Source organism: Pseudophryne corroboree, chromosome 4, assembly GCF_028390025.1.
Source record: "Pseudophryne corroboree isolate aPseCor3 chromosome 4, aPseCor3.hap2, whole genome shotgun sequence".
NCBI classification, from domain to species: Eukaryota; Metazoa; Chordata; class Amphibia; order Anura; family Myobatrachidae; genus Pseudophryne; species Pseudophryne corroboree.
The window spans coordinates 823265363-823291117 of record NC_086447.1 but is presented as its reverse complement, the minus strand read 5'-3'; the positions used below and the strand labels follow the sequence as shown (position 1 = coordinate 823291117).

General features: G+C 43.3%; 1 protein-coding gene and 1 long non-coding RNA gene across 5 annotated transcripts in view; one reads left to right on the top strand and one right to left on the bottom strand.

Moving 5' to 3' along the window:
* KIF16B (kinesin family member 16B) overlaps positions 1 to 25755 on the bottom strand; it is a 717875-nt gene that overhangs the window by 598333 nt on the left and 93787 nt on the right. For all 4 annotated transcript variants that reach the window (XM_063918524.1, XM_063918525.1, XM_063918526.1 and 1 more), the window contains exons 5-7: positions 13388 to 13485; positions 10977 to 11086; positions 6013 to 6155 (exon numbers count right to left, since the gene is read on the bottom strand). In XM_063918524.1, the coding sequence (XP_063774594.1) occupies positions 6013 to 6155; positions 10977 to 11086; positions 13388 to 13485 (351 nt within the window). The remainder of the gene's footprint in view (positions 1 to 6012; positions 6156 to 10976; positions 11087 to 13387; positions 13486 to 25755) is intronic.
* LOC134910460 (uncharacterized) overlaps positions 1 to 25755 on the top strand; it is a 97544-nt gene that overhangs the window by 26086 nt on the left and 45703 nt on the right. The window lies entirely within an intron of this gene.

Below are 25755 nucleotides of genomic sequence, written 5' to 3'. Positions count from 1 at the left end.
AATAGGATTTCAACTGAATTTATGTGGGCGGAATAAGGATTTATGGGGGGAACAATGTGAATAATTCATGTGGGGAGCAATAGGATTTATGTGGGGAGAAATGTGATTGATTTATGTGTGGAGCAAGAGGATTTATGTAGGGCAACATGATTCATGTGGGAAGCAATGTGATTGTTTTTTCTGTGTAGGCCAATGTATGTGTGGATTTTTTATTTTTATTTTTATTGTGAGGGCCAATGTGTGCGTTTTGATTTTTCCTGTGGGGAACTGATGGTGTGCTTGTTAATTTTATGCCCCACAATAGTGCCCTAGTTCACATTACACTGTAGGGCTGCCAGTGCACATTATGCCACATAGTATCCCCAATTCACATTATAACATACAGTGCACCCAGTTCATATTATTGAGCACTAACTCACACATATGCTCAAAAATATAGTGAGTGAGGGTGACTAGGGTATAGATTGCTTCCGCTGCATCCCCAACCACAGGAAGGAACCCAAAAATACAGATACCAAGAAAGGGACAATTTGTGTGTAATCATGTGTTGTTATAGTATACTAATAGTGTATATCTTGTCCCTGTTTGTTACAACTCTGCAGAGTCATACATTTCACTGCGCACTCTCCACAAGTGATAAAAATATGTTAACCACCTCACACTCTGAGGACTAAGGTTATCCACAGCAGAGGCTAAACCAAGCAGCATTACTGCTATAAAACTGTAAGGGGTTTATTTAATAAAAGTGAAGATCTTTGATGCGTTACAATACGTCTATTTAAAATTTGCTCCATCTTTTAAGTAGTTTTCAAGTCATGAAAAAATATTACCACAGATAAAAAAGGTAACTGGATTACATTAGAATAAGGCATCAGAGTCAGGAGACCTCAGGGTTGCTGTACCAAGCAGTGCAAAGCGTGGAGAAGTGGACTTGTGGAGAAGTTGCCCATAGCAACCAATCCGCATTTACATATAATTTTATAGGATGTACTGGGTAAATGCTACCTCAAAGCGGATTGGTTGCTATGGGCAACTTCTCCACTCTTCTCACCGATTGATACATCATCACCCTTGTTTTTAATAAACATAATTAGTACTAAAATAAAAGATTTTAACATATTTCAAACTATAAATAAATGTAAAATTTTAGCAAGGGTTTTTATTTTAAATTTGGTTTTATTTAGCCGATTTAGAGCTACAGCAGTAAAAGTAATAGCCTAAGGCAGAGGTGTGCCCCAAACTGTGTGCCGTGGCTCCCTGGGGTGCCTCAGGACACTTTCAGGGGTGCCCTGGGTTGGTGGTCCAGGCCCAATTCAAATTATTCATGGTCAATATAATAGGCAAAACCAGTGCTTGTGGCTGCCAGTCATAAAATTTGTGGCCAAACAGAAGCAAATCTTGTCCCTCACTACACAACTGACCCTAAGGATGACATATAAACACGATCTACTTAATGTAATATTTCTTTCTAAATTTCTCAATAAGAAATTTTTGGCCTAGGGGTGCCATGAAAAAAATTCTGATATTCTAGGGCGCCGTGATTCAAAAAAGTTTGGAAAACACTGGCCTAAGGGATGCAGGCATCAACGAGTTTACAGTGAGTCTGCCCGATGTTTTAAAGGGGCAATCAATGCCTGTTAAAAGATTGTCCCTTAAAACAATGGGCAGACACACCCATCAACTATCGCTCAGCCCCAGGCTATTACATTTACCCCACAGTGGCAGTGTTCTTAGGAGAATAATTCTTGTTTGTAATATACTATAAAACAATGTTATCCCATTTAGATTCATTAAAGCTACTGAAGGATACTGCGGTCAGGTCAAGACCCTGTTGCGCTACAATGCTACTTGTATTTCCCAAAAGTCTATTCTCCTGCACAGGGGTGCTTCATTTGCATACTGCCCACAAGCAGATGTCGCGCACGCTTTACATACCGCCAGAAAGTCCTATTCTATCCAACAAGCAATACTGTTATTATTGTGGATATAGTGTATCATAAAAGCCAACGTCATGCTCTATCAACTAAGTTGGTAACGTTTTGGCTTGAAAGACTGCCATGTAAGCGTATTACTCAGAAGTACGGTAAAGGCATATCTTATTAGCACAAAGGGGGTCATTCAGAGTTGATCGCTCGCTAGCTAGTTTTAGCAGCCGCGCAACCGCTATGCCGCCACCCACTTGGAAGTGTATTTAAGCTTAGCAGAAGTGCGAACGCTTGTGCAGTCGAGCTCTGCAAAAACAGTTTGTGCAGTTTCTGAGTAGCTCTGAACCTACTCAGCGCTTGCGATCACTTCAGCCTATACGTGTCCGGATTTGACGTTAAACACCCGCCCAGCGAACGCCCAGCCACGCCTGCATTTTTTTTCAGACACGCCTGCGTTTTTGCAAACACTCTCTGAAAATGGTCAGTTGACATCCAGAAACGCCCCTTTCTGTCAATCTTCTTGCGGCCATCAGTGCGAAGAAAAACTTTGCTAGAACCGGAGTACAACCACAAAGGGCTTTGTACCCGTACATCACGCGTGCGCATTGCGGGGCACACGCACGCGCATAAATGCCATTTTTTCACCTGATCGCTGCAAAAATCGACAGCGAGCGATCAACTTGGAATGACCCCCAATATCACTATGGAGTGCATAAACTATCTCCCTAGCTCTGATCACTGTTTCAATGAGATTGTTCATTACAAGAACACACGATTTATAGATCAAAGGGCAAAGACATAAAGTAAAGGGCTGAAGATATGTTATCATAACCTCCTCACTGCACGACTCAAGGTTGTCAGTATGGATTGAGCAAATCTTATCTATAATTCCAATAACTGATTAATAAACAATATTTAGGGTCAGCCATTTATTGCATAAAGCATTAGTAATGGAATAGGTTTTTGAGAATATATTTAACACACATTAGGAATGGCCATCGAAGGGTACACCATCAATAGTGCCATTTGTAATTTGATTTACATCGATGGCAAGAAACCATCAACAGGAACCATTGATGGTTTGCACCATCCTTCACCAACAACTGGCAGGCCAATAAGGGAAGAGGGGGCGGAAGCTAAGTGGTGCACCAGGGGCTGAACCTATGCACTGTTCTCCCCTGCGATAAGAAAAAGAAACAATGGTTGCACATATTGCCACTGAAGACGGAGAACTATCGGATCTTTGCCATCGATGTCAAAGCTGTGGATGATTGGTGGCAAAACATCGATGTTTGCTAGTCATCAATGGTCATCCATAAAACATGGAACCAAATCTATACACTAATAAAAATGTCTGCGATATACTAAAAATGTTGAATTTCTGTTTTAAGCAATGCTAGGTTCTCAAAAGCCACATGCCACAACCAAAACATATCTGACACTTGCTTGCTCCTACTAAGCACAAGTGAGTCTAATGATATAAATTCCTGCAGCTAAACTGGGGCGTCATATATAGTATACAGTATCAAATAACTACAGTGAAAATAAATAAACTTTAAAAAAAAATTGTGCACATGCTTGTGACTCAGGACTGGGCCTAGTAATGCTTCAGAAATTGCCTCAAGTCTATAACCACTACACTTATCGTACCCCATTATCAGCCAACAAATGATTTATAAATTCACTAGATGGGGATGTATTTAATATACTCATAACCCAGACACTAGATTGGGTTGACAAAATAAATGGACAATATTTTAGATTGTAAGCTTGCGAGCAGGGCCTTCCTACCTCTATGTCTGTCTGTTTTTACCCAGTTTTGTTCTATTACTGGTGTTCTAATTGTAAAGCGCAACCAAATATGCTGCGCTATATAAGAAACGTAATAAATAAATATTTGAATATTTTAACTATTTTTAGTATTGCTGTTACATTATCAGCACAATTCCCTTCTCACAGAGTGAATAGCCCTGCGCTGTCTGTAGTGTATAACTCACTGCAGAAAATTCTTAATATGGTATATAGAAGCCCCAATCAGCAAAAGCAGAGATTACAGAGAAGAGTCATATTAATATAAGAACTTTGAAAGGCTCGAACAGATGGCCTCAGAGAGTTTGAAAGTACAGTATTGTTTTACTTTGGTGCCGTTTTTTTTTTTTTTTTTCCCCCAGTGTTTCATCTTCTTTTTCTTTTGAAGAATATAAATGTGCAAAATAAACAAGAAAAGAAAGGATGCAAATATAACCCGAAACCAATTACCATATTGCAATATGTAGCCAATTGGACATAAAATGATTTAACTAAAATCGGGCATCTACTGTATATTCAGGAAACCTTTCGCATATGCAAAAGCACAACAAATATTATGCATCAAGGACTCCTTAGGTGACCTTCTTGGCAAGTGAGTTTAAGTGGCCGTACGAAGGAGTTTGGATTAAGTTTCAAGCTTCATCCTGCGTAGATTGGACTGTGCTGAGAACCAGGGTCATCTCTGATACCCTTTTACACCCATTCTATTATACAGATCGAGTCAATTAACAAATTGCGTGCCTTTTGATGTGGTGCGTTGTACTATACCTGTGGAAGGTTCAATCTGCATTTACAAAAGATGTGAATATATTGTACATAGAATCATTTCTAGATTGTCAGTTTCAATTTCAGAATCTAAAGCAACAGTAAAAAAAACCAACACGTGTTGGGGGTTAAATACAATTTTCATCCCAAAAGATCCTTTGTTCTTTTTATTCTCCATCTAATTTACATATACTTGCCACTGGTTTTAACTTCAATCATAAAAATGTAAATTCAGCGTACAAACCTAAATTGCTTCTGTCAGATTTACCATCATTCTAAATATAGCTTCACACATTTTTTTTTTGTAAAGTTGTTCTTTTCAAACAACAAAAAAAGGAAAAGAAAAATTATTATTTTCAATTTGGACTAAACACAATTAATTTACAAATTCAAGATAATTTTCCTGTTCCATAAATGAAAACAGGGTGCAAATCTTCTTTTTTTTAACACAGATTTTGCCAAATATTACTCTTATTATAATATCATATTCTTGGTCCTATTGTTTGCAGCTAGGAGGCTCAGTGTAAAAATAATATTTTTAGGTGACAATCCCCTTTACCAAGATACCAGATTGTGGTGTCAGCATTTACCATCATTGGTCAAAAGGTCTCAGAGAAGGTAGTATAGGAAAGACAGTGAGACGGCACAGTTACAGAAATGTTCCCAAAGGTCTTCGGTGCCAAAACAGCAGTCAAAGGAATGCCCAAGAAGTTTGGCAACTTAGATGTTGTAGGAGCATATTTAAAAGGCAGCCTGTCCAGATCGGTATGCATGACCGGCGGGCGAGGGGCGAGTTAAGTATTCTATCACCCCCTAACCCTAACCTTCCAGCTTAATGCCTAACCTACCCCTTTAGTGCCTAAGCCTAAACTCCCCTTCCGGCAGCCTAACCCTCCCGCCCTTAGTGCCTATACTTAAATTCCCCCATCCCCCGCTGTGCCTAACCCTAACTCTTTCTCCCCGCAACCTAACCCTAACCCCCCCAGGTAGGATCTAATTCGAAACACTCCCCCCCCCCCTAAACCCCTCCCCTTCCCCCCCCCCGCCGCCCCACAGCCTAACCCTCCTGGCTATATTTACCTTCGGGATCTCGGCTATCAGGATTCCGGTGTCCGGATGTTGACCTGTTCGGGATTCCAGCATCTGTGTTCTGACGGGAGTCGGGATTCTGGTATCGGTATTCTAACTGCTGGGATTCCGAAAGCCTGTCTCTTGAACGTATACCAGTCTGTCAAGACTCTGACAGATTTTAGACAGCAACAGGTATCAGTGCTAAACAAGCCTAATCTAGCATCGATTCCTGCTGCAGGTTTAAAAGATTATCGATGGCTATGACAAATCGCCCGTTAGTAAATATATACCCCATAATCTTAAAACAGATTATCATTTTTAATAAACATCCATCTGAAAATGCAGACCGACCACAATACATTTCTCCTAAAGTTTACTGACACCTTCTTGCTTATCGCAAGAACAATGCAGTGATTAGAATGACAGTCATGTGACACGTTACCTGAGTGAAGTTGATGGTAAATATGGCATGTGATCGGCTGCTCACATCATTCATTCCTGTAGCAGCGGTGGTTCTGTTGATGTTCCCAGCATCCATTAGCTCCTCCACATCACTGTAATTCTGGACTAAGTGCTTTGACAAGTCTGCAAAAATGACAGGAAATGGATAATAGAATAGTCAATCTTAACACAATTCTCTAACATTTATGCTTTATTCAGAAGTAAGCAGTAGTGTGATAGACATGAGTCATATCAGCTTCTGCTCTAGAGCCATTTACTAAAAGTACAAATACATATTATTGGTGACTAAGAAAAGTCAGAACAGATGATAAGACAGACTGACTGAAGAGGACGTATGAGAGCCTCTGAGAAGCAGGGAGTGCAAGACTTTGTACGAGTTCTCACTTTTTTTTTTTTAAAGAAGCAATCATTTACATCAGCAAAACCAACCTGGTTTTCTGATGTAAATGATGGGCAGGAGACCTTATGAATGCACCAATATCCTATGTATCTATCTTAGATCGAAATATTTTTGCAATTGAAAGACACTTAAAATCTATTTCAATAGCTGTCATGATGCCCTGACTTGCAGAGAAACGAGTTACTGAGATAACGAGTTCAATTCCTGGTCACAACTAATCTGTGTGGAGTTTGTTTGTATGGCTTTTCTCTTAGTGCTCTAGTTTCCTCTCACACTACAAAATCATACTGATAGGTTAATTGGCTGCTGGCAAAAAAGTAATCGTAGAGTATATGTATGTGAGTTTGTGTGTGTGTCCACGTAACAGGGAATATGGGTCGTAAGCTCCACTTGGACAGGGACTGATGTAAATTACAAATGTTTTCTGTAAAGGGCTGCATTATGTGTATGGAGTTATTATTCTTTTTTATATGGCGCCACAAGGGTTCCGCAGCACCTAATGAAGTACATAAACAAATGATCAACAAGGAGTCTAAATAAGGGAAGGAAAATCACGAGGGGAGAGGGCCCTGCTATTGAGAGATTACATTCTAAAGGGAGGGGCAGACAGACAGGGGTGACATAGATGTGGCAGACAGTGAACATAGGGGGTAATTCAGACCTGATCGTAGCAGCAAATTTGTTAGCAGTTGGGCAAAACCATGTGCACTGCAGGGGAGGCAGATATAACATGTGCAGAGAGTTAGATTTGGGTGTGGTGTGTTCAAACTGAAATCTAAATTGCAGGCATTATTTATCCTGCACAGAAACAAAATAACCCACCCAAATCTAACTCTCTCTGCACGTTATATCTGTCCACCCTGCAGTGCACATGGTTTTGCCCAACTGCTAACAAATTTGCTGCTACGATCAGGTCTGAATTACCCCCACAGAACAGAACGTTAGGATGAGAGATGGCTGAGTTTGATGAAGAGTGGGTCTTAAGAGTCTGTTTGAAGTTTTATAGGGAGGTGGGGCGTCTGATGGGGAGAGGAAGAAAATTCCAGAGATAGGGAGCAACATGTGCAAAATCTTGGAGGCAGGAATGGGAGGAAGTAATCAGTTGGTAGGAGAGGCAGCGTGTACTTGTGGAGCGAAGAGTGTGGTGGGATAAGGTCATATATGTAAATGAAAGAGAGGAGTGGATTAGGGCTTTGCGAGTGTAAGAAGCATGGTTTGGGATTCAGAAAAGGAAGGGGAGCCAGTGTAGGAGAGAAGAGGCAGACATAGTTCTTTTGGAGAGGATTATGAGCCAGGCAGCAGCATTGAGGAAAGATAGGAGTAGAGAAAGGCCTTTGTCAGGGGCTCCAGATAGGAGATTACAGTAGTCCAATCTGGAGGTGACCTGTAATTGGATGAGAGTCTTAGAAGCATCTAGGGTGAGAAAAGGTCTGATTCTGGAAAGGACAGGACTGCGAGAGGTACTGTATGTGTGGTTTAAAGGAGAGGGAGCAGCAAGGATAACCAAAAGACAGAGTACTTGGGGGCTAGAGCAGATACACTAAATGGACAAAAGTATTCGGACACCTGACCATTACACCAACAGGAACTGTCATGACATTGTACTCAAATACATATACTTTAATATGGAGTTGGTCCCCTTTTTGCAGCTGTAACAGCTTCCACTCTTCTTGGAGGGCTTTCCACAAGATTTTGGAATGTTTCTGTCAGAATTTGTGCCCATTCATTTTGTAGAGCATTTAAGAGGTCAGGCACTGATATTGGATGAGAAGGCCTGGCCTGTAATCTCCATTCCAGTTCGTCCCAAAGGTGGGATTGAGGTCAGGGCTCTGTGCGGGCCAGTCAAGTTCTTCCACATCAAACTCCTCAAACCATGTCTTTATAGTCCTTGCTTTGTGCACTGGGGCACAGTCATGTTGGAATAGAATAGGGCCTTCCCCAAACTGTTGCCGCAAAGTTGGAATATAGCATTGTCCAAAATGTCTTGGTATGTTGAAGCATTAAGACTGCCCTTCACTGGAGATAAGGAGCCTAGCCCAAACCCTGAAAAATAGCCCCATACCATTATCCCTCCTCCATCAAACTTCACAGTTGGCATAATGCAGTCAAGCAGGTAACGTTCTCCCGGGATTCACCAAACCCAGACTCGACCAGCCGACTGCCAAACAGAGAAATGTGATTCATCACTCCACATAACACATTTCCACTGCTCCATAGTCCAATGTCGGTGTGCTTTGCACCACTCCATCCAATGCTTGGCATTGGACTTGGTGATGTGTGGCTTGCATGTGGCTGCTCGGCCATGGAAATCCATACCATTAAGCCCCCGCTGCACAGTTTTTGCGCTTACAATTCTGCCAATGGAAGCTCTGAACTCTTCAACTACTGTATGGAATCAGCAGAGCGTTGGTGACTTTTACGAACCGTGTGCCAGAGCAGTCATTGATCCCGCTCTGTGATTTTACGTGGTCTTCCACTTTGTTGCTGTTATTCCTAAATGCTTCCACTTTCTTATATTATCACGTACCGTCTTATTGCAAAGACACATTACGTTGAAGAGAGTGTTGGGACATATAAGAAGAAGTAGCAAAGAGACAATTGGAGATACGAGTGAGGAGGGGGGGAAAGGTCAGGATCCCTGACTGTCAGGATCTTGACCGCATCCCTGGTAATGCACTATATAAAATAACTCAAATAAAAGTGAAGATTTGGTCACTGGATTAGTAGAGGATGCAAACTAAGCTTGCTTAAATCATGACAATTGTGTTTGTTATTACAAAGCAAACCACATAAAGTCCACTTAGAAGAATCCAGGCAATCACTACGACGAGTAACTTTATACTAGGCCAAAAACACGTTACTAATGCACAAATAGATGCCCATGCAACCTGCTGTATGTGGGTAAAACCATACGAGCACTTAAAGAAAGAATTGGAATGCACCGTTTATCTATTAAAAAAGCTTGGTCTGGTATAGATCCGAACACACCTCCGGTTGCTAAACACTTTTTTCTTAAGAAGCATGCCATCCAGGACTTTAGGTTTATGCCCACTGATTATGTTCAACCTCTGAGACGAGGAAGGGACCGCAATAAACTCCTCTTACAAAGGGAATGTTACTGGATTAGTTGTTTAAACATTGTAGTCCCCAATGGACTTAATGAGCAACAATATCTTAATTGCTTTTTGTAAATTTATTTCATGTGCTTCATCTGCTTTTTTGTATTGTGTTAGAGTGTTTTGACCGGTGTATAATATGGGCACCCGTGTGCTTGTTTGTTCTGCTCAGTGAATCACCTATATATTTGTGGTTCCGCTCATCTGATTAATATACTTTAAAGGTGCAGTTTTTTTACTCTTTTCCATAATAGCCTATGTTGCTATATATAGTCGCCATGGTAACATATACTTCCGGTGCGGCACCTTGGTCTTGTGTGTTTCAAAAGTGGGCAGATCTATGCACCATGACAACGCGATCTGTGTATGGGAGACAGTTTGTTAGATTGGTCTCCATGGTAGCGTGATGTCAGTTCCGTTCCTACACGTCCGGTTTGACGGGTTTCCAAGGTTACATGACGTAGGTTCTGATCCCGCACTTCCGGGAATACCTGCTGCTGGCGCGCTTGTTTCGTGCCAGGTGAATTGACTGAGTGGAATACGTGTAAGAGTAAAGGTGGCTTTGTGTGTGTCTGTCTGTGTCTATGAGGAAGGTTCACCTTGTGCACCAAAACAGCTGTCGACCAGGGCTGATCCTTGCTTAGGATGTGACCATAATCTGCCATGAAGCTATGATGAGCATCTGTATTATATTTCCATCCTTGGCTGCACTATATGTCTATTGCTGCTGAACACTTGATAATGTTTTTTTTGCATTGAAGACTTTGAACGTGCTGGTTCTATTTATATATTTTCATAGCCATAGTCTTTCAAGTATAAAAATATTCTGAGACATTGTCCCTAGTCTCTGCATATCACAGTTGTTTTTGGCTCCTACTCTTGTTCCTTATACATGTCCAATTCTTCTACACACAGTATCAGACTACGGACCGTATTCAGGTTTGTTAGCAAACCAAAAAAGCTAGCAATTGGGCAAAACCATGGTGGGACAGATGTAACATGTGCAGAGAGAGTTAGATTTGGGTGGGGTGTGTTCAAACTAAAATCTAAATTGCAGTGTAAAAATAAAGCAGCCAGTATTTACCCTGCACAGAAACAATATAACCCACCCAAATCTAACTGTCTCTGCACATGTTCCATTGGCACCACCTGCAGTGCAACATGGTTTTGCCCAATTGCTAACTTTTTTGATTTGCTAACAACTATGAATAGCCCCCTACATACTGATCTAAACCATCTGACCCTTGTGAAAAGTACCCTATATGTTTTCTACTTCCATTTGAGATAATAACTAGTCCATTCAAGTAGATTAATGTGTGTACGGATACGAAAATCCCAACAACATAGGCTATGGCGTAATATGTGAGAGATATGAGCAGCTTTGAGCCATAATAAAAGAATTGCTGAACACTTGTAACGCTTCTCTACCTTCAACGTAAGGACCTTCTTTGGGATGCTCTCGAACTCGCAAATTAAAGGTTTTCGATGACTTTCTCCTAAGCAGATCTCTTACTCTTTCATTGTAAATTTCTAAGTAACTGAAAGAAACAAATAAAATGCTAAATTAAACATGAGCAGCAACTACAAGGCTACAGAAAACATCAGTCTACAAAGTGATCCGCATCACCCATTTTATGCCGCAGACAAATGCCATCTATGGTGTATAGGTCTTCCTCTACTTTTCATCCAGCAGTTAGAAGTTATGCACCCTTGCAATAAGAGGTCTAGGAACAGGAAAGGTAAAGGCATTGCTCCCTTTTAAATGAAGATCATAGAAGTAAACCTTTTTCAGATCACTTAAACTTTGATTCTGGAAAATCTTCAGAACCACTGGCACCTCCAGACACCCCACCGTGAGCAGAGCAGGAGTAACTGACACCAAACTAACTGATATCCGAGGTCAGCTTTTACTTGGTATTTGTAAGCTTTCAAGCCTGCTGACACATGAAAATCAACATCAGTGGCACGGTGTGTGGCTTCTGGCTACCTGGGTTAATAGGATTATCATGTGATCAGAGCTTCTGCCAGCTGGACATGGTAAGTGCACATGATACTGGTGCTTACTGCATTTTATCCCTGCATACTGTACATTGCAACATTTATAGTGTCCAAAATTAGAAGTTGGTGGAATTTAGCCACTTCAATTGCCGACAGGCATATTCAATTATTCAAATATTCAATTAGGGTGTACCCTGCAGCTAATTACCGCACCGGCCCAATCCAATTAGCAGGATTCACCCACACATGAACCCCCGAAGGTGTACTTTGCCTCGTAGTCCGCGAGAAGAGGAACAATAACGGGTTCAAAAACCCATTGACTTTGCAGTTTACGTGGCATCAATGAGTTTCTGTGCGGTAATTCCAGCATAGAGCGGGAGCGGAGAAAAGGCTACTTAATTGAATAGCTTTTTTCTGTTTCGCGCGGTAAATAGCTGACAATTAGCTCATTGAATATGCGTGTGTGTCATTAATACATTTTGCAAGTATATTTTATGCCTTTTAAAATTTGCCTTATTTTAGTTTCAAATGTTTTTATATTAAATGTATTTGTTGGCTTATTCATGCTTGTGCATCAGTCAATTACTAAGCCTTATCATAACTACCTATCAGTAGTTAATGCTCTGTCCGTTACTTTCATTGTAAATCATAGATTTAGACAACAGCTTTGTTTCTTTTACTAGAGCCCAAGGGTTTTTATTTAAAACATTTTTATTATTAAGACCAGAGAAGATGAGAATTTAAATAACTTAATAGTTTCTTCCCACCATATACACAATGGTTTGTGAGCAGAAGCAATATTCATACCATGGGTATCGTGCGTAAAGTGTGCAGGTCACAGCCTTACCTTAATGAGTGATGCTAAGCAAACACAGAGATGGTAATAGAGATCTGAATAGGACTGTATCCTCATTCTACAAAATAACAAAAGCTTTGTATTTTAAAAGTGATGCAGACAGGATCCCGACGGTCACTATCCAATGGCCACAATCCTGGCAGCAGCATCCCGCCGGTCAATATCCAGACGAATTCCAACTGTGGTCATTGGGGACAGGCTGCAGAGGGGGGCGGCTGGGGACAGGCTGCCAGAGGGGGGGCGGCCTGGGACAGGCTGCCAGAGGGGGGGCGGCTGGGGACAGGCTGCCAGAGGGGGGGCGGCAGGGGACAGGCTGACAGAGGGGGGGCGGCTGGGGACAGGCTGACAGAGGGGGGGCGGCTGGGGACAGGCTGACAGAGGGGGGGCGGCTGGGGACAGGCTGACAGAGGGGGGGGCGGCTGGGGACAGGCTGACAGAGGGGGGGCGGCTGGGGACAGGCTGACAGAGGGGGGGCGGCTGGGGACAGGCTGACAGAGGGGGGGCGGCTGGGGACAGGCTGACAGAGGGGGGGCGGCTGGGGACAGGCTGACAGAGGGGGGGCGGCTATGGACAGGCTGCCAGAGGGGGGCGGCTGGGGACAGGCTGCCAGAGGGGGGGCGGCTGGGGACAGGCTGACAGAGGGGGGCGGCTGGGGACAGGCTGACAGAGGGGGGCGGCTGGGGACAGGCTGACAGAGGGGGGCGGCTGGGGACAGGCTGACAGAGGGGGGCGGCTGGGGACAGGCTGACAGAGAGGACAGTTAGGGATAGAGTGGGAGTTACAATACTCACCAAAATACGTCCGAAATGTTACTATAGGGATGCTGCTGCTGGGATTGTGACCATCATCACTGTCACCAAAGGGAAATCATACAAACTCTTAAAATACCCATTCATCTTTGTACAGTTTAATTTGGAACATATTTTTTCCCAAAAAAATGCGCAGGTCTTATTTTACCAAGAGAGTCTTATTTGCATTAAATTACCTGACTTCTGTACGAAAAGATGCATCACCACTCCTTGTAATTTCAGCAATCTTACTGAACAATCCTTCACAAATCCTGGGTATTAGACCAGAATCACTCTGTGGTACAAAGGAATTTAGCAGATTAGCATTGCACGGGTCAAATCAGTTTAAAATAAGTTATTACATTTTAAAAACAAATGCAGTTCTCCATGTGATGACACACATTCAGTTGGGATAGTTTAATATAGAATTGTACTACACAGACGTTCATATGCGTTTTACATTCAACTAATGCAAAAAGCAGTACAGCAAAACCCAAGGGATAAATAATAATTTCTGGAGCGATTGCAACATTTTATTGCTCTGCTCTCTGTTGGGTAAAAATACTATGCAAATGATACTATGGGCTCAGCTATTAAATTACTACAACTACATGCTTAGTCGCTATATTAAAAGGAGCTTTAATGTGCAGAAAGCCGTCAGTCTGGTGACGCACATTAGCAGAGGTAGCTTGTCATTTGTTTAGTTATACCCATCAGAACAATCATTACAAAAGCTTTAATTTATACTAAGTAAGGTTAATACAGTAAATACATTTAATTTTTTTATTTTTTTTTAAACACAATATCATTTTAAATTAATTGTTGACAATCAAATAACCTGTGTAGGACAACAATAAATATTGCAGGTGTAGCCCGTAATGTTTGAAAACGCTGTTAAAATCGCTTACACATATGAATAATTATGGTGAGGAGAATATAAAATCTATCTGTCAATGTACAGACTTTTACACACTGTTACACAATATCTTTATTACATTGTATTCTTTGAGGCATACCAAATTACCCGCGGGGAAAGCTCCGGGTTTAATGGTTGGAGCTATTCAATTATTCTACATTTTCCCTGTGCGGTAAACCAGAGGGTAACACGTGCGAATCCATAGATACAGCACAAAGTACTGGAATCTATGGGCTTACCTGAACATTAAACCCCAGCAGGTGCTCTTCAGGCTACAAAGAAGAATGGGGCAGATGCATTAAGCCAAGAGAAGTGATAAAGCAGAGAGAAGTGATAAAGCAGTGATAAGTGGAAAGTGATAATGTACCAGCCAATCAGCTCCTAAATGTAATTTTTCAAACCTGTAATGATTGGCTGGTGCGTTATTATTTATTTATCTACTAACAGTTTCTTATATAGCGCAGCAAATTCCGTTGCGCTTTACCATTGGAAATAACAATGATGTAACAAAACTGGGTAATTACAAACAGACATAGAGGTAGGAGGGCCCTGCTCGCAAGCTAACAATCTATAGGGAAATAGGCATGGATACACAAGGATAGGTGCTATCTATTGCAGAGTCGTCCACCAGATTACAAAGGTTCCTGGTGGGCTGTATCGTCACACAGCAATGATGAACCAGGGTCAAGAGGAAGTGAAAGTGAAGAATGAGAACACATGTGAGGATATGTGTGGACTGTGCAGAGTAGATGCAATTTGATAGAAAGGTTTATGAAAGTTATGTGGGCGGTTCTGGAATTTGACACGCTTGCCTGAAGAGGTGAGTTTTCAGGGAACGCTTGAAGGTTTAGAGACTAGAGAAAAGAGTCTTATTGTGCGTGGTAGGGCATTCCACAGAGTGGGTGCAGCCCGAAGAAAGTCCTGCAATCGTGAGTGGGAGCGAGTAAAGAGTGTGGATGAGAGATGCAGATCTTTGTGAAGAGCGAAGAGGTCGGGTTGGGAGATATTTTGTGATAAGCGAAGTGATGTACGTTGGTGTAGTTTGGTTAATGGCCTTGTGTGTGAGTAAAAGTATTTTATATTGAATACGGTAGAATACAGGTAACCAATGGAGGGACTGACAGAGTGGATCTGCAGACGATGAACATCTAGCGAGGAAGATTACCCTCACAGCTGCATTCAGAATGAACTGTAGTGGTGAAAGTCTCATTTTGGGAAGACCAGTTAGGAAACTATTGCAATAATCAATGCAGGAGATAATGAGAGCATGGATTAGAGTTTTAGCAGTGTCTTGTGTAAGGTATGGTCGTATTTTGGATATGTTTTATAGATGCATGTAACATGATTTTGAGACAGATTGAATGTGGGGAACAAAGGATAGATCAGAGTCAAGGATGACACCTAGGCAGCGAGCTTGAGAGGTAGGGTTGATTGTCAAGTTTTCAACAGTGATAGAGATATCAGGTTGGTACCTACTATTGGCCAGTGAAAATATAATTAACTCTGTTTTTGAAATATTAAGTTTGAGGTGGCGAGATGTCATCCAAGATGAAATGGCAGAAAGGCATTCAGTGACTCGGCCCAGTACAGATAGGGACAAATCAGGGGAGGATAGGTAGATTTAAGTATCATATGTGTGACTTCCGCTTCCGGTTTCTGATGTGCGGCCGCTAGTCCCCGGAGCTCCGGACTGCCGGCCACCCTCACCTTCTTAATCACGGCTATTTAGCCTCTCTTGGGGGACCCCAGCTGTGGGAGACTGCTGGCGCCGCATCCCGCTGCATGGACAGGTATTTTCCTGTCATGCCCAGATCGCGAGCGCAGAAGGAGAAACAGCAGCGGGGACCCTCTCAAACCAAGATGGCGCTGGACGCAGTCTCCCGCCGGGTGCAGCGAGATTTGTCACCTCTTCTGCCAGAGGACAGCACCCACGAGGCTGAGGAAGGGGACCTCTCTGAAGGAGACTCACGCCCTGCTACAACTACTTTAAAGGTACAGTGCAGCACAGCTCTGAACAGAGACATGATAGCTACAATTCAGGCTGCCATAGCCCCCATGTTAAAGGAGCAGACGGCTGATATTAACAAGCAACTGTCACATCTCACACAAAAAGTTCTTAATGTGGAACAAAGACTGGGTGAGACATTTGCAGATGTGGCGAATCTTAAAAAGTCGACATCCCAGAATACCAAAGATATACATGTGCTGCAAAATAAAATCCAAGATCTGGAAAATAGGTCTCGCAGAGGGAATTTGAGGATTATAGGCTTGCCGGAGTCTGTCAAGGGCCAAGATCTATTTGATTTTATTAAATTGACTCTGCCTGATTTACTGATGGTAAAAGATAGATGCTCTGACCTTATTATAGAAAGGGCTCATAGGCTTGGCCCGATATGGCAACAAGAGGGAGCCAGACCACGTGCAATTATCTTTAAACCACTGAACTTCCTTCACAAGGAGCTGCTGTGGACGGCATCTCGTCGACAGCGTCAGCTTTCATGGGAAGGCCATAAGATATTAATTTTCCAAGATTATTCTGCAGAACTTTCAAAGGCGCGGCGGGATTTCGCACCTTTATGCTCCAAGCTTATACAAGACGGCAGAAAGTTCGCTCTCCTTTACCCGGCGCGATTGCGCCTATACAATGGCTCCTCCTTCAAGGATTTTCTGTCCCCGAGAGATGCAGAGGCCTACCTAGCGGAGATGTCCACGGAAGACGCCTATGTCTCTAGGATGTCTGAGTGTGAATGAGTTTCCTGGGATCTTCAATACCAGTATAATGTGGAGCATCACCTTATGATGTAATCGCACACTCTCCTGTAGACACTGTATCGGGACTACTCATTAGGAACTGCTGCTGAATATATACCACCAAATTCCACAGTAATTGATAGATAGTGCACGCTACGAGTATGTTCTTACTGAACATCCATACTGGTATCAATAATCCGTGCCTGCATTTATATGTTCTTGCAACTGTTTGTTTACCCAGTTAGACCTATTGTTCTCGGTGTCCCATCTGCTAGATTAGAGGTCTCCAATATATTACATTCTTTCTGCCCATCTCCCGTTGAGATGACAAGTATAGGTGCATCACGTGAATCTATATACGCTACTAACTTAATCATTACTTCTCCTGAAGGGAGAGAGCCCTCACACGCTCTCCCCCCCCCCCCTCCCCCCTCCTCCACATTGTAGGGTTTTCCCTGGTTTCATGGATGATCTAGGCTCTCCCCTTTCAGATACTACGCACTGCTTTTGTAGTTTATTGATAGTTTGATGATGGAGGATTATGTTAACGCTGATGTGCTGCCGTAGCGCCACGGTTCATGATATACCCAGCTGCTGTACTGATGTGGCACTGAGGGCACGTAATTCTACCGGTAACTTATAATTCTTGTTACCCTGGCACTATATATGTTCTGATGGGGGTGGAGACCCGGCGGTTGGAGTACCTGCCTTGCATGAGAATGACTCTGAGTAACCGAGAGTTACTCAACATGTTCGGAAGTTCTAAACGTGTTATATGCTGTTTTTTATTATTTTGTGTTTTTTATTTTCTTTTTATGTTGGCCACACCACAGGCCTACTTTCTGCTCCTGTCCTTGCCCCTCCCCGACCGTCCTGCTGTCAATGATGCTAGTCAGTACCTATGCTATCCTGGGCTCTTATGGCGGACCATTAGACCCGGGTTCGAGGTTATCTATAAGCCTTTCGGCACATTGAACTGCAATCCCCTCATGCCCTGGGTCCATGTCGCTGAAAATTGGTAGTTGGAACGTAGGGGGATTTAATTCGCCTAAAAAGCAAAAGTGTGTGCTATTGTACCTACGTAAACTACGCCTGGACGTAGTTTGTTTACAAGAAACCCACCTTATTCCTAGCGAAATACTTAAACTTAACATACTTGGATGGAAGGTTTTGACGTCAGCCTCATTTAATTCTAAAGCCAGAGGGGTGGCCATTATTGCAAGATCTAGCATTCAAATAGATGTCTCTGATATTATAGCTGACATTTCAGGCAGATATGTTGTCTGTCAATTCCTGTATGACCAGATGAAGTTTCTCTGAGCCTCGATATATGCCCCCAATGCATACTCGAAACCTTTCCTGCAGAACCTAGTAACACTATTGCTTCCATACTCACATATGTCCATGATCATATGTGGAGATATGAATCTAATCTCTGCCGTCCAGCTGGACCGACAGAACACTGTTGGTACCAAGGTTAGGGTGCCTCCATTTGGTGTCCCACAGGTAGCGAAAGAGCTTCAATTGGCGGACACATGGCGTGCTCTACATCCAACTGACAGCGTTTTCTCCTGCCTCTCTGCAGCTACTAATAATCTTTCTAGAATAGACTATATTTTGATGTCCGTGGCCTTACTTCCACAAGCCTCCGATGTATGTATGGAGCCGATCGTGATTTCGGACCATGCAGTGGTATGGGCGGACATTAAAATGTCCCCCGATAAAGGGAATTGTTTTCGCTGGCGCTGTCCTTCTTCCCTCAAATCTTCGCAGACTCTCAGGGATTTAGTGCTTAGAACATGGGAAAATTTCTTACATGATAACCTAGAGACGAAAGAGAACAATATAGTGCTGTTCTGGCAAGCCTTTAAGGCGACGGTTAGGGGAGTTATCATCTCTCACTCCACGGCCCTCAAAAAGGAGGCACTCCGAGACTACTTAGCAGCCCAAGCGACTTTTACTTCCTCCTTTCAACTTTATTCTTTATCCCCAACCACCAGAGAGGCATACCTCACAGCCAAGAATCATTTTAAGGGTATATTTATTAAAATGGAGGCCTCTTATACCTTCACAAAAAACTGCAAATCATATAGATTCGCTAACAAGTTGAGTAAATTATTGTCAAACTTATTAAATGGACAGCGCACACCCTCTATAATATATCCCCTGAAAATGAAAGATGGCACTCTAACTTCCTCTGACACGCAGATAGCGGAAGTGTTGTCGGAATTTTATGGTGAATTATACGCAGCCCCACCAGCGTCCTCTCCAGAGACGTCCCTCTTTTGGGAGGGCTTGCCTGTTCCGCAGCTGTCACCTGACTTGGGAGATTCACTATTAGGTGCCATAACTCAGGATGAGGTGTCCCTTGCTATTTCCCAGCTTAAAGGGGGGAAGCCACCGGGCCTGGATGGATTCACGACAGATTTTTATAAACTGTTAGCTCCCCATGTTACCCACATACTGGTTATGGTTTTTAACTCTATACTAAACACAGGCGAGCTGCCTTTATATTATAATACAGCCAATATTAGGGTACTGCTGAAGCCAGATAGGGATCGCTCTGACCCGGGGTCGTATAGGCCCATATCGCTATTAAATATTGAATACAAAATACTGACCAAAATCTTAGCATCCAGACTAAGTCGGGCGCTACCCACCTTTATTCACAGAGACCAAACGGGATTTGTTGCGGGTAGAAACCCGATGGCAAATGTGAGGAGACTGTTGGCGGCGGTTTGTGACTCCCAGTGCAGCATGTCGAACACATCCAGAGCACTCCTCTCCCTGGACGCAGAAAAAGCTTTCGACATGGTGCACTGGGATCATCTTTATGACGTGTTAGCTCGTTTTGCAATCCCACAGAAGTTTATCTCTTTTCTAAACACATTATACTCTAGTCCTTCCTCCCAAATTATATGCAATGGCTTGCTGTCTTCTCCTTTCCAGATAATGAGAGGCACCCGGCAGGGCTGTCCTCTCTCTCCCCCCTCTTGTTTATACTGGCTTTAGAACCACTGGCGATATCCCTAAGACACTCCCCTCGGTATACGGGTATCCGAATTGGGAATAATGACCTCAGAGTATCCTTATACGCTGACGATATGTTACTTTTCTTCTCACAACCCGAACACTCTATCCCTGTGGCCTTAAGACATAATTTCAACATTCGGGACATTTTCAGGGTATAAAATAAATATCAGCAAGTCTGAATTGTTAGTTTTATCAGAGCACTCTCCCGACTTACAAACATGCGCAGCACTGCAGGCCATCCGGGTGGTGTCTTCTCACATTAAATACCTGGGTATTCAGATACCTAGACGACTAGTAGATCTATATAGGCTAAATTTCACTCCGATTATTGCTAAGATAGCTGAAACAATGGAAAAATGGCATGATTTACCTCTATCATTACTTGGTAGAATTGAGGTGATTAAAACAGTTCTGTTACCAAGATTAACGTATTCCATGCAGCTTCTCCCAATAAAACGGACCATGAAAGACATTAAACAATTCAACAGATTGTGCACCAGGTTTATATGGAGATCAAAAAAGCCTCGTATAGCATCCTGGAAACTGAAACGCTCAAAAAGGGAGGGGGGCCTCGGTTTCCCCGACTTACTGCTATAGTCGAGGGCGCTACTGTTTAGGATAGCCATGGACTGGGTCTTAGAACACAACAACTATGTGGACTCTGACCTGGATTGTGCACTCTTTGCTCCATTTTCCCCGGGCGCTCTGATTCAAACCAAACGACAGTTGCTACCAGTGCATATACGTAATAATATACTGTTTAAAGATATATATGAGGCCTGGAATGCAGTCTCTGTGAAAATTAAGAGATCACCGCATAGACTAGACTGGATTCCACTGTGGGGTAATCGTTTTACACCTGGGCTGGAAAACTCGGTGTGTCGCAGATTAATATATAAAGGTCTTAGAATGGCATCTCAGGTCTTTGACCCGGGCGGTCAAGTAAAGTCTCTTAGACGCTTAACCTCGGAATTTTCCATCCCGCAAAATAGTATGTATGCCTTAGCACAGATTCAGCATTATGCCCATTCCCTGGCTGCGTCCACACCAACACTACCTTCCCAAGACCCTTTACAACCACTCATCACTAGCTTCATCAATAATAAATATAAACCCAAACTCCTGTACTCGCTTTTATTAACACACTCTCCACATACTATACCCCAGCGACTACAGATGCTATGGATGAGGGATATACCCTCTTTATCCTCAACTGATGAATTGGTTAAATATTATGATACTACCCTCCGCATAGTTAGGGCATCGGTCCTTCAGGAGGTCCACATTAAGACAATACACAGGGCATATGTGTCCCAAAGCCAACGGGCACATTATGCTGAAGACGAGACTGGCAGATGCCCGAAATGTGATGCTCCATCAGCCTCGACTTTCCATAACTTGTGGTCCTGTGGCAAAATTAAAAAGTATTGGTATAAACTTTTACATTATGTGAATATGACTTTTAAATTGTCCCTGACCCTTGATCCATTACCTCTGCTTTTTGCCAACTTTGACAAATGGAATCTGCCAGATGCTAGGAAATCCCTTGTACCTTTCTTATCTCTGTTGGTAACGGTGGCAAAGAAAGTTATCCTTAACTCATGGATAGTTCGCCATACCCCTACGTTGAGAGAGATTGACATGCTGTTGCTGATATATATGTACTTTGAAAGGTATGAGATGCTTGGTGAACCGCACCATACAGGCAGTCAATTTTGGAGAAAGTGGGGGGCTTTTATAGAATCCAAATCGGATTCTGAACAACTTAAAATTTATACTATACTAGATTACCCACCCCCGTTACAAGTATAAAAGCCAGATGTGACTGCAAGATTAGACACTGAAGCCCTTGAATAAGTATTCGCGGGTCGGTAACTGATTTCCCCCAATAGTCCCTCTATGGCTAATCTTATAGATATAGAAGCTGCGGTCACCTAAATTGTCTAAGAAGCCTATCTACACATATCTCTGTTTCGGTACTATACGAGCAGTGATCGCAAAAACGCGCTATAGCGCGTATTTTACCCGAAAGTAACTCCCTAGGACTCATGTTTAAGAAATCAGTGGGTCCCACAGGACGCGCTCTAATCTGGCTGTGTGTGTCCTGCCTGCTCCCGTGCCGCAGCCAATCACCACCTCCATGCTGTCTGTTATGTTTCCCCAACCAATCATCATGCTCCCTGTACTGTCACCCCAGCCAGCCAATCACCGTTGCGCAAAACGGCACCCGTAGCCTCCGCTCCGCGCGTCTCAAGATCCCTGCAGCCGCTTACCCGTGACGTGATGAGTGCCGGCTCCCTGTTGCTGCCGGGATCGCTGATGCGCCGGTCCCTGCTGTGACTCCTCCACACTGCCGCCACCCCCGCTGTTACTCTTCATGCTGCAGTTGGCCGCTTCCCGCGTATGGGTCGGAGGTGTACTGCCTGTGACCCACTTGCCTCTGAGGCTGCCATTCCAACAACGCTGGTGTTCCTGCCATCGTCCTGCAGTTTGCAGCGACCCCTTGTGCTTCTGGCTAACTTTCTAGCTTTGAGAACCGCTGCTCCCCCACAGAAGTCAGCCCCCTACCCCCAACCTGTAGAAGGACCTACAGAATCTCTTTGCCGGGTGAGTGCCTTTTATGAGGGTAAAGGTAAACAAATAATCTGGAGTGCAGCAAGATTTAAATAAGGGTAATTGTTTAATATTTATAGTTTAAACGAAGTGTGTGTTAGTACAGGTAACAGATGTGGCATAGAAATAGTACATATAAAAGTGTAACATGTACTGTAAGTACATAGAAAAGGAAATAAAAATCAAAGTAAAAATAAAATATGTAAAAAATATTTTTGGTACCACAGTGTCAAAGAAATAATGTACAATGTAAAAGTACAGTATACAGGCAGTTTTGTAGTCGGGTCAGTATTGGGAGACCGGTGTTTGGGATCCTGGAGGTCATCATACCGACCCTGGGATCCTGGTGGGGTGGGGGGAGCTGAGAGCGCAACAAAGCCCCTTGTGGGCTCAGTGGTTTGCTGCGTTCGCCACAGGTCCTATTCCCACTCTATGGGACACCCACGAGTGAGAACAGTCCCTGTTAGTTGGCATGCCGACTGTCGGTCAGGATAGAGATAGGAATTCCAGTGTCAGTATAGTGACCATCGGGATCCCGACCGCCGGTCACATTATTACAGACCCTTGCAGTCCATAAAGATTAGTTTTGAAATGGAGAGGGCAGCATAGGTAGTTAGCGGTGAGTGGTGACTGATGGTTCTGCTCCTAATATGTTAATGCTGAGAGTAATACTTATACGGGCACTTACATCTCCCCGGAGGGGGGTTAGCAGCAGCGTGTTTCAAACCCAGATACTCTGATCCCTGCAAGACGCTATCGCTACACTGCAGGAGTCGCGGCACACAGGCACCTGTGTAACAACATCATTGCCTCTGGAAAGAGATGCCACTTAAACCAAATCCACACAGATGGATAGAGATAAAAGGATCCACTGAACTATTGCATTATGAATTTGCGCTGCTAACCCCCACCGGGGATATGTAAGTGCCCGTATTAATATTACTCTGCATAATTAACATATTAGGAGCAGGACCATCAGTCAGCACTGACTACCTATGCTGCCTGTATACTGTACTTTTACATTGTACATTATTTCTTTGACACTGTGGTACCAAAAACTGTTTTTACTGTTATTTTATTTTGACTGATTTTTATTCTCTTTTCTATGTACTTAAAATTTTTCCAAATGACCCAAGGTTGTACAGATTTTTTACATTCCACAATCCCACACTTCAGTAGGGAGCGCAGAACACAATACCCAACCGCATACAGAGCGCCTATAGTAACTGTGTGCACCTTGCTGGACACTATCCTATACCTCCACACAGACTCACTGCCTCCTGGATGTTTGTATGTCAGCTATCCACCCCTACCTGCCCCTAACGCACTCCTTGCCCCAGCTGCTATCTACCCTTAACCCCTCCCTGACCTAAACCCCCACCTTGCCCTAGAACTGCCCCAACTGCTATATGTCCCTACCACCAGCACTACCAGCCCCTAAACCTCCCCTTGCCCACACCCCCATTGTTTTCCCAGCTTCTATCTATACTTATTTCCTTCCTACCACCAGCACTGACTGCTCCTAACCCCCTCCTTACCTCAGTACTGCCCCACCTGATATCTAAACTTATCCCCCCTTCCTACCCCAACTGCCACTTGCCCTTACCCCTCCCCTTCTATCCCCTCCCTGCCCAAACTGCTACCTGCCTTAACTACCATCTCAACACCAACTGCTGCCTGCCCTTAACCCCCTTTCCACCATCTGTTACCTGCACGCAACACTGCCCAAGCTACCACCTGATCCCAGCACTTTCCCCACTGCCTCCCGCCACCTTTCCCTCTGTCTGTACGTGTTGGCTATGTGAGATAAAGGCAAAGTAATTCTAAGCATTATTTGTACTGGAGAATGAGTGTGACTTCTGATAGTGCATAGGTAAGGCATGTGTGGTGGTCGTCTGATGCTATATGGGAAACTCAAAAGCATAAAACATGATGGGACCCACAAACAGTGGAGCAGGACCCCAGTTTTTTAAAGTGAGGGGTCCCAGGGACCCACAATTTTTTTTCGCAGATCGCGATCACTGACGAGTATCAAGTACTGACCCTTCTGATGTGGTTACATAGGCAGAAATGTCTAGACTCAGTGCGCTTTAGCCTGGAAAGAACTATTTCCTCTTTAGTAAATGTAGTACTGTATAACTGCATACTGATTGTGCCAAGTCCAGGTTCCTGATCCTAGACACAGATAAACAGGACGGTTCTACCACTATACCCCCCCCCCCCCTCACCCTTCCCTCACCCTCACCCTTCCCTCCCTCATTTCTTGCATTATATGGTTTACATTGACTATCAATGTAATGGTATATGATGGGGATAGTTTGTATGTATTGTGTCTAAATGTGTTTACGGCCGTTTACAATCCCTGTTGAATCTACTCTTCTGATGTTTTGATTCGCCGCTCTGTGTGGCTTTTGTTCCCTAACAAGGGTTTGTTGTCAATGTTATACTTGAAAAACCAATAAATATATTTAAAAAAAAAAAAAAGTATCATGTGTACAGATGATACTGAAATTCAAAAGAGCTGATTAGTTTACCAAGAGATGAGGTATAGATTTAGAAAAGTAGAGGACCCAAGACTGAGCCTTGTGGTAGTCCAACTGAAAGAGGTAGTGAAGAGGAGGTAGATTCAGAAAAGCGAACACTGAAGGAGTGATTAGATAGATAGGATAGAAACCAAAAAAGGGCTGTGACTTTAAGGCCTAGGGATTGTAGTTTTTGCATGTGAAGAGAGTGGTCAACAGTGTCAAAGGCCGCAGATAGATCTAGAAGAATAAGTAGTGAGTAATGGCCTTTAGACTTCGTAGTGACCAAATCATTAACCACTTTAGTCAGTGCTGTCTCTGTGGAGTGTTGAGAACGGAAGCTTGACTGAAGTGAGTCCAATAAGTTGTGTGAGTTAAGAAAGTGTGAGTCGAGTGTAGGCAAGTCTCTACAGTAGCTTAAAGAGACAAGGGAGCTGAGAGCTAGGGTGGTAGTTTGAGAGAGAGAGAGAGTTAGGGTCAGAATTTTTTTTTTTTTCAAAATGGGAGTTATCACTGCATGCTTGAACAGTGAAGGAAAAAATAAGATTTTACTTACCGATAAATCTATTTCTCGTAGTCCGTAGTGGATGCTGGGGACTCCGTCAGGACCATGGGGATTAGCGGCTCCGCAGGAGACAGGGCACAAAAACAAAGCTTTAGGATCAGGTGGTGTGCACTGGCTCCTCCCCCTATGACCCTCCTCCAAGCCTCAGTTAGGATACTGTGCCCG